Raw genomic sequence first — 12,263 nt, forward strand, 5'->3', positions numbered from 1 at the left:
CATTTACACACTTACACTATTAAAAAAATATTAAATAAAAACTAATTTTAAAGAATAAAAATAATTAATTTCTGATAAATTAGATACTATTTTATAGATTGAAACAAATTATTAATTTTTAAATTAATTTTTATTATTTATAAATAATTTTTAAATTAGTATTTATTCCATTATTAAAAGTTTAACTATCAATTATTATAATAACTGTTATGATGATTATTATTATTAATATTGTTATTATACATAAAAAAAAATTAACACCTCTACTCTGCACAAGAATAAATTTTATAATTATTAAAGAAAACTCAGAAGAAAAAATTAACAAAAGAAAAAAAAATATTAAAATAGAATCCGTTGCCGACAAAAAATATTAAAATAGAATCCGCAAGGAAAGAATAGAATTTGTTTTAAAAGCACGTGAAATATAAAATATTAATATATATACAGAAATGCAACTATTATGCAGTTGTACATAGTGGACAGTGGATATACATAAGGATGTATTAACACTTTCAACACTAAAAACATACACATCAACAAAACTTTTATGATCCATATATCACGATTAAGAAAAACCGAAAATGTCTGATTCTGAAAGTGGATAGACTTAGAGACGTTGAGACAAGGGAAGAAGCATACGAATTCAATTTGATTCTGAAGCAAGGTGAGCCCACAAGCTTATGAGGTGTTACAAATTTGGAAGCCATAGCCATGCAAGCTGAAGAATGTCACCAACTCACTTACGTGTCTCTCTCTCACTCTCTTCTCTTCCTATAAATCACAACCCCTCTCTTCTACACTTCACCAACCCATTCACCACTTCCTTTGCTTACTTCCTTCAACATGTCCAGGCCCTTCACGCTTTCTCTTCTTTCTCTTTGCCTGCTGCTCTTTGCCCCGGCATGCCTTGGTACCACCAACTTGTTCAACAGGTGCCGAATCAACAGCCTCAATGCGTTGAAACCCGACCACCGCGTTGAGTCCAACGGTGGCTTGATTGAGACGTGGAGCTCTACACACCGTGAGCTGGAATGTGCAGGCGTCACTTTTAGCAGACGCACCATATACCGCAATGGCCTCCACATGCCATCTTACTCACCTTATCCCCAAATGATCATTGCCGTCCAAGGTAACTAACTGCTCACACTCTAATCCTGCTTGCAGATTATTATCTATGTTACCTTTATCTCTTTGCACATTATAGCTGAAGAGGGTACCTAGTTCATAATCTGTGTTGTTTTGTTTGGTGATTGACGTGAGCTGTGTGGGGGGTGCAGGAAAGGGAGCACTTGGACTTGCAATACCGGGATGTCCTCAGACGTATGAGGAGGCAGTGGATGAATCTACTTCTTCGCAGAAGCCATCGGACTGCCACCAGAAGATTCTTCAATTCAGTGAAGGTCATGTACTCTTGATTCCCCCTGGTGTTCCTTACTGGACCTACAACACTGGCCATGAATCTCTTATTATCGTCAGTCTTCTTTACACCTCCAACGATTACAACCAGCTTGATCAAAGTCCCAGAGTATGTAATCTTTAACTTAGAAGAACTTCATTTTTCTTTCTTTCACAAGTTTCATGAGTAAAATATATTCATGTATACTAATTAATTTATAATGGGTGCGTTTTTAGGAGTTTTACCTTGCTGGTAACCCGGATATAGAGCACCCAGAGGCAATAAAAGAACAGAAGCAGGTGGAGGAAGAAGGTAGCAACGTGCTCGGTGGCTTCGGCAAACGCTTTTTAGCACGATCCCTCGACATCGATGAAGACATAGCAAAGAAACTTGTCTCTCCAGAGGACGAAATGAAGCAGATAGTGAAACTGAAGGATGGCCTCAGCGTGATCAGCCCCAAGTGGCAAGGACTACAAGATGAAGATGACGACGACAAAGAAGAAGATGAAGATGAATCTCAGGGAAAGCGTGTGCACAAAAAGGAGGAAAAGGAAGTTGAACCTCTCCCTCATGGAAAGCGTGTACACAAAAAGGAGGAAAAGGAAGTTGAACCTCTCCCTCCTCATGGAAAGCGTGTACACAAAGAGGAGGAAAAGGAAGTTGAACCTCTCCCTCCTCATGGAAAGCGTGTACACAAAGAGGAGGAAAAGGAAGTTGAACCTCTCCCTCCCCGAAAGCATGTACACAAAGAGGAGGAAAAGGAGGTTGAACCTCTCCCGCACCGAAAGCATTTACGCAAAGAGGAGGAAGAGGAGAAGCCTCGCGCTCGCCGCACACGGGGACCAACCCCAAGCCCTGGAGGAGAAGGACACAGAGTGGTGGAAGAGGAAGAGGAATATGATGAGCCAGTGCGACACAAGACCCGCCACGAAAAGAGTTGGAAAGAGGATCAACCAGCAGAAGAAGTAGTAGAAAAAGGAGAAGCACACGAAGAATGGGAGACAAAACAAAGTAAAGACAAAAACCGTGGATCCAATGGGATTGAGGAAACATTATGCACCTTGAAGCTTCAACACAACATTGCTCGCGCTTCATCCGCTGACTTCTTCAACCCTAAAGCCGGTCGCATCAGTAACCTCAACAGCCTCACTCTCCCAGTTCTCCAACAATTAGGACTTAGTGCCCAATATGTTGTCCTCTACAAGGTACATACTTCACTTCAATCATATATATAACACTTTTATTTTTAACTATGAGTAATGTCTTGTTTGATAGTTATTGAATTTCTCTCATTCTATCACTTATTTGAACATATGATAACAAGAATATGAGCTTATAATATTGATGCAGAATGGAATATACTCTCCCCATTGGAATCTAAACGCAAACAGTGTGATATACGTGATCCGAGGGCAAGGACAAGTTAGAGTGGTGAACAGCGAAGGGATTGCAGTGTTCGACGATGAACTAAAGAAGGGACAGTTGCTGGCAGTGCCACAGAACTTTATGGTGGCGGAAGAAGCTGGAGAACAAGGATTTGAGTACGTAGTGTTCAAGACAAACCCCAACGCCGTGACCAGCTACTTGAAGGACACGTTCAGGTCATTCCCCGCTGAGGTTATTGCCAAAATTTACAAACTTTCACACAGTGAAGTGAGTGAGCTGAAGTTCGAAGGAAACTGGGGCCCTTTGATCAACCCTGTTAAGTCACAATCATCTTAAGCAACAACCATATGCATGATGGTATGTGGCATCTGTGGCCATCGTATGAAATAATATAATAAATTTTGTACGTCAAATAATAATAATAATAATAATAATAATAATAGTAATAAATAAATATATAAATAAAAGAATAGCCTATGTACCATCCTAGCAAGCCTTTCTTAATATCTGAGTGATTATGTTGAGAGTTTATGTACCTGTGAGTCGCTTACTATTAATTTCAAGTTTTGTCTTTATTCTTTGCCGTTCGTGTTCTTCTTTTATCTTTGTGAAGTTTTTGATTGTGTTTATGTGGGTGTTTATAATCGCTGATTTACTGTTTTGACCAATTTTATATTTAAAAATTAAAGAGCACTAAGAAATTGATCGGGTTTACAAAAGAAATGTTTAACAATGTTTTGGGCCAACTGTTAAAAAAGTTGTATTTATTTTACAAACGTTTCACCATATATTTTTTTATCATTTTTTACCATGATATAAAAGTGTCATTAAAATAGCTAGTAGAATTCATATTTTATATTAATATTACTGATTAATTTACGATATAAGACGTTAAATTTTATTTTTTTGTTGTTATAATTGGTCATTTAGAAAGAAAATACATTATTATAATTTATAATAATAAAAAAATCAATTATGAAAAGTTACTAGTTAAATTATTTATAATAATAATAATATTGGGATCAAACTTTTGGTTATCCCAACTCCAACTTTTGATTTTATTTTTAATGAAAACTTAAACCATTTTAATTTGAGAGCAAATCTAAGAATGACTTCTAACAATGACATTTAGTAAGGAAGTTTTAGAGTTGGGTTAAGTAGGAATTCAAGTCTACTGAAAACATATTGGGTTAGGATGAGTTTTTTATTCTATGTTAAATTTAATTCAACCCAACTCGTTTTTAAGTAGGTTAGATTGATTTGAAGTTGTAATTTTCAAGTATTAATTTAATTAAAATATATATATATATATATATATATTAACATAATTAACATTAAAAATCAACATCCTCAATCTTAACTCGGTTTTAACATGCGATAGTATTAGGGTTTCATATTAACATGTCATAGAGAGTTGGTATAAGGCTTGGGTGGTGTGACATGTTTCTTTTAAATCGGTAATAAATAAATAAAATAATATGAAATATTTAAAAATGTTCTAATCCTACAAAGAGAAAACCTACAAGAATAAAAAGAACTACATAATGTTATGTCTTAAAATTATGTTTTCTTAATCATATCTCCTTTTTAACTAGAAGATTATCATCATGGGAAGGAAGAATTTCTAAGAATTAGAAAGAAACGAAGAGGACGACATATTGGGATCAATTTCTTTTAAAAAAAATCATTAACTTGTTTCATATGAAATGATACACCTTTTAAAAAAATCACATCTTAAAGATATTCTAAATTTGTACAAAACTTATAAAAAAACAAAAGTGTTTCAAACAAATATAAAACGAGTCAGTAACAACATAATATATAACATATTTTTAATGGTTATTAAGGGTATATTTTATAAATAAAAAAAATTATAATTATAAAATATTATTGATTTATCGATAAAAAATTATCATATATTTATTAATAAATTTTTAATTACCGATAAGTGTGTGATCATCAATAATTACCAATAAATCTTATTGATGGATAAGAAAATTTCACTAATTAAGCATGGAAAAAATATCTATCCAATAATTAAACGGCGAAACAATATCCGTTTATAATTGAACGCGAAAAAATATTTGTCAGTAATTAAACATCGATATTATCTATTGATAAATTTCATAATATTAATATAATTATAAAAATAATATTAATTAGCATAATAATAATAAACTACTTAATTATGATAATAATAATGATACTAAAAATTTAATTATATAGATATATCAAAATGAAAATATTACTTTAATAAATTAAAGTAATAATAATAATACTCATAATAACAATAATAATAATCTTAAAATAATTATAATAATAATAGTACAATAATTTATGGTAATTATAATATTAATAATTTCATTTTATAATAATATATATTAAAAGAAAAATATTACTTTAATAATTTGTAATTATAATAATGAAGATAAAAGTAATAATTATCAATATTATTATGATAATAATAATAACAATAAAATAATTATGATAATAAATATAATAATAACATTAATTATTTTCTTATTAATAATAATTTATGATTATAATAATATTTTTTTATATTAATATATATTAAATAAAAAAATGAATTTAGTAATAATAAGGATAATAATAATAATATTATGAAAAATAATTATGATAACAACATAGGTGCTATCGTGGCTATGTATCCGCTTATGTTTCTTACATTATTTTTTTTTTAATCATTGTTATATATTGTATATATTTTTTTTATCATTATTGAGTATCCACATTTATTTACTTTTATTATTAAGGTGTCTCCATATTTTTTAATTTTATCATAAACTTTTGTATATATATATATTTTTTAATTTTATCATCAATTTATGTGTTAATATATTTAATTTTCTATTTTAAATTATTGGGCTTTGTTTGTTTGACCCAACTTTCTTTTTTCTGTTTCAGCTAGGTCTTCATCTTTTTCTTATATATACACCATGTATTTTACTCTCTAATAGACAAGTGAATAAAAGTTTCTTTTATATTTATTTTTCTCTACAAGTAGGGTTCATCAAAACCTCTCTTTCTTCATTACGATTACGTACGCTACATTAAAGCATCACATCAGACAAGGAATATTCATCCTCATTTACTGTAATATGGTATCAGAGCTCTCCGAATGAAGAGTTCTGCTGCGCTTCTCTCTGATTTTTATTTCCCTCTTTGCTGTTCTTGGTTGTTATTTTTTTTCTGTTCTCTTTCAAAATCTTGATTGGTTTTAAAAATCTTTTAGGCAATGTTTAATGAAAACCCTAGTCTTCATAGTCTTAATAGTAGTCACACTATTACATGCAATTTTTGTGGTAAATATGGTCATACTGAGGCTGTTTGTTTTCACCAAGTGGGTTTTCCTGGTAATGTTAAAACCTCAAAGTTTTCTTTTACTAGAAAAGTCTGCACTTTTTGTAATCGTTTTGGCCACACTGTTGACACCTGTTATAAAAAGCATGGGTTCCCTCCTGGCTACAAATTCACCAATTGGACCTCCCAAGCCAATAATATGATTACTACTGACACTTTTTCTGAGCTTTTTCCTAAAGAACAGGATGTAAAGGGGATTCAACTTACATCACAACAGTGCCAATTCCTTACCAACATGTTGCGTCAGCAAAACCTTGAGGATCCTGCCTCTCACACTCAAATTAATCAAGTCGGCAGCATCTCTACGGATGAAATCCCCAATACTGAGCATTCTTCAACAGGTAAGTTTCTCTCTTCACTATCTTCTATAAAAGAATCTTGGATTATTGATTCTGGTGCCACTGATCATGTTTGTCACAATTTGAACGTTTTTACTACTTATACTAAAATTAAACCTGTCTTAATTAGTCTTCCAAATGGCCAATCTTGTCAATCTAAACCTGATCATGGCTTGTATCTTGTCACTACCTTGCCTGCTTTTAGTCAATCTAAACCGCATTGTTTTGCTCCTTTTATTAATTGTAATATCACAAACAAAACACTATGACATTATAGACTAGGACACCCTTCACATGAAAGATTACATGTCTTAAGCAAACAATACTCTTTTATTACTGTTGATACTCATCATGTATGTGACACTTGTAGTCGTGCAAAACAGAGAAAACTTCCTTTCACTCCTTTCACTTTAAGTAATACTGTTACCTCTACTATTTTTGATCTTGTACACTTTGATATTTGGGGACCATGTTCCATAATTTCTATGCAAGGTTTTCGTTATTTCTTGACTATTGTTGATGATTACTCGCGTTATACTTGGGTTATTCTGTTGCATAACAAATCTGAAGTGCGTCAGCACATCATTAACTTCACTGTTTTCGTTCAAAATCATTTCAAAACTAATATCAAAACGATTCGTACTGACAATGGTGTTGAGTTTGCTATGTCAAATTTTTATGCTTCAAAGGGAATTATACATCAAAAATCTTGTGTTGAAACACCACAACAAAATGGCATTGTAGAACGTAAACATCAACACATACTAAATGTAACCCGGGCTTTACTTTTTCAAGCAAATCTTCCTCCTATTTTTTGGGAATTTGCTGTAAATCATGCTGTTTTCTTAATAAATGCTATTCCTACTCCATTACTTGATAACATCACTCCTCATGAAAAGTTGTTTGGAAAACCATATGACATTTCCTTTCTAAAAGTGTTTGGTTGTCTTTGTTATGCTAGTACCATTACTGCACATAGGAAAAAATTAGATGATAGATCTATCAAAGGTATTTTTCTTGGCTTCCCGCAAAATACAAAAGGTTATATTATCTTAAATTTAAAGTTTCATAGCATAGAGATATCAAGACATGTAATCTTTCATGAAAACCACTTTCCATATAAATTGGACAGTGGCTTGCCTAAGGACCCTAACACTTTATCTCTCCCTATTTCTAATGCATATAATTCTGCTTTTGATTTTTTTTTCTGATACTACACCTCCTGTCGAGCCATGTGCCTCTACTCCTGCACCCAATACTGTTCCTCCACCAGCCTCATTATCCTATGATCTTCCAACAAATAGTGCCTCTGCTCCTGCATCCAACATTGCACCTCCATCAGAATTATCACCGCCTGCATCTCCAGGAAGCATCTCACCCCAATTTCCAAGAAGATCAGCTCGTCCTCACCGACAACCTGCCTATCTTGCAGATTTCCACACTGCAAGCAACACCGTAAGTAGTAGATATCCTATTCATAATTACTTGTCTTACAATTCCTTATCTTCCAATTTTAGAAATGTTATTTCCTCTATCAATTCTCATCCTGAACCTCGGACATATAACGAAGCCTCCAAACATGCTTCTTGGCAATCTGCCATGCAAGATGAGCTTCAAGCTCTTGCTGCTAACAATACTTGGCAACTTACCTCTCTCCCTCCAGGAAAGAAAACTATTGGTTGTAAATGGGTATATAAAATCAAATACCATTCTGATGGCACTGTTGAGCGCCACAAAGCTAGAGTTGTTGCCAAAGGGTTTACCCAACTTGAAGGACTTGATTTCTTAGACACTTTTGCACCTGTTGCTAAACTCACTACCCTCCGCCTTCTGCTTGCTATTACCACTACCAAAAATTGGATTTTAAAACAACTTGATGTCAATAATGCATTTCTTCATGGTGATCTCCAAGAAGAGATATACATGACCCCCCCACCTGGCCTCTCTCTTCCTTCTCCCCAGCATGTTTGCAAGCTTCAACGGTCTTTGTATGGCCTTCGTCAAGCTGGTCGCCAATGGTACGTCAAACTTTCTACTTTTCTTTTATCAAATAATTACTCTATTTCTGTTGCTGATCACTCTCTTTTTCTTAAATATAGTAATGATAAACTCACTGTTATTCTTGTTTATGTTGATGACTTGCTCTTAACTGGTAATGACACGGAGGAAATCAATACAATTACTGCATCCCTTTACCATCACTTCAAGATAAAAAATTTAGGTAATCTCACTTACTTTTTGGGACTGGAAATTGCTCGCAACAGTATTGGTCTTCATTTAAGTCAACGCAAGTATACCCTTCAAGAAACTGGCATGCTTGACTCTGCACCTGTGGCCACTCCTATGACTCACACCTCCCGTCTCTCTCCCGACCAAGGCTCACCTCTCGATGCTGATGCCACTTCTCAATACAGAAGACTCCTTGGACGTCTAATTTACTTAACCAACACGCGACCAGACATCGCCTTCGCTGTCCACAATTTAAGCCAATTCATATCTGCACCCACAACTCATCATCAACAAGCTGTCTCACGTCTTTTGCGTTACCTCAAGGGCACCCCTGGTGAAGGACTATATTTTTCTCACACTAGTTCACTTCACCTTTGTGGTTTTAGTGACTCTGACTGGGCAACATGTCCTACCACACGCAAATCTGTCATTGGATATTCCATCTACTTAGGAGACTCCCTAATATCATGGAAATCAAAGAAGCAGTCAACTATCTCCCGCAGCTCCTCTGAAGCCGAGTATAGAGCCCTTGCCACCACCACATGTGAGTTACAATGTTTGTCTTACCTCCTTTAGGATTTACATCTTCCTCTCTCTCAGCCTGCAACCCTGTACTGTGACAACAAATCTGCCCTTCAAATAGCTTCCAATCAAGTTTTTCATGAACGAACCAAGCATATCGAAATTGATTGCCACCTAGTTCGTGAAAAACTTAACTCTGGTCTCCTCAAACTACTACCCATTACTTCTGCAATGCAAGTTGCTGACATATTCACCAAGCCCCTTGCTTCCGCACAATTCTCTACTCTCAAATCTAAGCTGGGCCTGACAAATATCTACTCCCCAGCTTGAAGGGTGTTAATATATTTAATTTTCTATTTTAAATTATTGGGCTTTGTTTGTTTGACCCAACTTTCCTTTTTCTGTTTCAGCTAGGTCTTAATCTTTTACTTATATATACACCATGTATTTTACTCTCTAATAGACAAGTGAATAAAAGTTTCTTTTATATTTATTTTTCTCTAGAAGTAGGGTTCATCAAAACCTCTCTTTCTTCATTACGATTACGTACGCTACATTAAAGCATCACATCAGACAAGGAATATTCATCCTCATTTACTATAATATTATGTGTATCTATATTTCTAATTTTATTATAAACTTTGTATCCATATATTTTTAATTTGATCATTTGTGTAATTTATATTTTTTAATTTGATCATAAACTTATGTCACATTACAACAAAACATTAATAAAATTTCTACTTTTATTTTTCACCTTTATACATACGTGGTCTACTAATAGTTTTTTTTTTATATATCATTTGACGATATTTTTACTCTTTTAGTTTCTCTATTGTTATATTTTATTATTTTTATTTTATCGATAAATTGTGACGTGGTAAAATAATGAGTGTATATATATATATATTTTGTCTCAATCATAATTAATTTTTAAAATATTTTTATATCTAAATTTAGTCATCTATACCTATATATAAAAGGGATTCTCATTCTAATTTTATCCTTATATTTATATTTTACTTTATTATTTTAAAAATATACGAGAGGAGATATTTGTCATTTTGTGACTTCTTTATTTATACCTATATATGAAGGGGATTCCCCTCTTTAACTTTTCTTAATTTTTTTTCTATTTTATCCTTTATCAATACTTGATTTTATTTCATTATTATGGACATTGCGTTATTTTCTATTTTTTAAAATTTTCAATTTTTTCAATTTTAAATTTTTCAAAACTTCAAACCTAAACTCTTTTCAAAATACTCCAAAATTTGTAAATTTCCAAATTTTCAAAATTTTTAATCTTAAATTTTCAAACCTAAAATCTTTTTGGAACACTTTAAATTTCAAAATCTTAAATTTTCATATTTTTACATTTTTAAAAATTTTGATCTTAAATTTTTCAAACCCTTAAAGCTTTTTTTTTTTGAAACACTTCAAATTTCAAAATTTTCAACTTTAAATTTTCAAAATTTCAAAATATCAAAATTTTTTAAATTTTCAACTTTTTAAATTTTCAAATTTCGAATATTTAAAATTTCAAAATATTTCACTCTTTAAATCCTTCAATTTATTTCTTATTTCATCCTTATATCAATATTTGATTTTATTTTCTTGTTATGGACATTGCGTTATTTCCTATTTTTTTAAAATTTTCGTTTCAAATCCTAAAACCTTTTGAAACACTTCAAATATCAAAAATTTCAAATTTTCAAATTTAAAAATTTGATGAGTTTAAAAAAGGTTTTAGCATTTTAAAATTTTCAAAATTTTAAAACTAAACTGGAGGCTTTATAAAAACCCATCAAACCTCCTTTTCATTTTCTATTTTCATATTTTCATTTGATTTACAACAAATTTTCGCAGTTTAAATAAGTGAGGGAAGAGTTTTCCATTTGATATAAGGAACAATTTTCTATTTGATTTACGGATTAGTTTTCCATTTGACATAATGAGCAATTTAATATAAGATTTACGGATAAGTTTTCGTCATTTCTTACAATTTTAGTTAGTTCAAACAAAAAACGTATGATTGTATTGGCACATGTTCCTTTTCTCTCTCACTCCCTCTAAAAAAACTAAGTAAAAGTTTAAAGAGAATGGATGAAAAACAAAAAAATTACACAAAATATTTAGATGTGTACTTGCATAATATTGACAAAAAACACATAGGGAAAATGAAAAAGAGAGGAAAAAAAAGTGCACAATTATACGAAAGAACAAATTTTCAAAGAAAAGAAGAACAAATTTAAAGAGAAAAGAGAGACGAATAAATATAATGATAAATAATATATAATCACAAAAAGTGTAACAAAGAAGTTGGGTAAAGTGAAAAAGAGAATGTGCATTCCTAAGAAGAATGAAAGAGAGTTATTTTTGTTGAAAACATGAAAATTTCGTTTTCTTTTTTCCTGCATCATTACACACCGTTACAATTTTGGGAAAAGGTTCCGACAATGAAGATCCCATGATTCTCGCGAACGCTTCCGACAATGAAGATCACTTTGGCTACTCCAACCACCACATCGTTAAGGATTTCATCGTTTTTATCGATCGTATCAACGCCAAACACAACCCTCAAAGCCAACATTAATATGTACAACACGAATGTTCCTTATGTGATCAATTATATGAACCCCTCATGTTCAATTATATGTTGCATTATCAAGAGGTGTTTCTTAAGCTTCAACAAAAATTCTTATTAAAGAATGACACCTTAAACGAGAAGATGAAATTTAACCAAAAATATTGTTTATAAAGATTTTTTGCTATCACAAAAATGAGGTATTGTTCTATTTATGTGTCAAATAAACGATACCTGATTTTTGAGATAACAAAATATCTTTATAAACAACAATTTTGATAAAATTTCATCTTCTTTTTCAAGGTGTCATTCTTTAATAAGAATTTTTGTGGAAGCTTACGAAACACCTCTTGATAATGCAACAGATAATTGACCATCAGGGGTAAACATAATTGATCACATAAAGAACTTTCGTGTTGTACAT

The 12,263-nt window shown here is 31.9% G+C and overlaps 1 protein-coding gene across 1 annotated transcript; it reads left to right on the forward strand.

Annotated features, from left to right (window-relative positions):
• Window positions 1–583: 583 nt before the first annotated feature.
• LOC137829980 (glycinin G4) lies at window positions 584–3,363 on the forward strand. The gene is made up of 4 exons (XM_068637037.2): window positions 584–1,129; window positions 1,278–1,525; window positions 1,633–2,601; window positions 2,747–3,363. The coding sequence occupies exons 1-4, from the start codon at window positions 844–846 to the stop codon at window positions 3,116–3,118; spliced, it is 1,875 nt and encodes a 624-aa protein (XP_068493138.1). The 5' UTR covers window positions 584–843; the 3' UTR covers window positions 3,119–3,363.
• The last annotated feature ends 8,900 nt before the right edge of the window (window positions 3,364–12,263 follow it).

The sequence above is a fragment of the Phaseolus vulgaris genome, chromosome 7 (assembly GCF_051622355.1).
Source record: "Phaseolus vulgaris cultivar YP4 chromosome 7, ASM5162235v1, whole genome shotgun sequence".
NCBI lineage: Eukaryota > Viridiplantae > Streptophyta > Magnoliopsida > Fabales > Fabaceae > Phaseolus > Phaseolus vulgaris.

What these genes read in the sequence shown, in the direction of transcription:
- LOC137829980 (XM_068637037.2), top strand. Translation starts at nt 844, where the DNA reads ATGTCCAGGCCCTTCACGCTTTCTCTTCTTTCTCTTTGCCTGCTGCTC. An exon ending in AGCTTGATCAAAGTCCCAGA is followed by an intron (nt 1,526 to 1,632) that starts GTATGTAATCTT and finishes GTGCGTTTTTAG; the next exon opens with GAGTTTTACCTTGCTGGTAA. An exon ending in AATATGTTGTCCTCTACAAG is followed by an intron (nt 2,602 to 2,746) that starts GTACATACTTCA and finishes ATATTGATGCAG; the next exon opens with AATGGAATATACTCTCCCCA.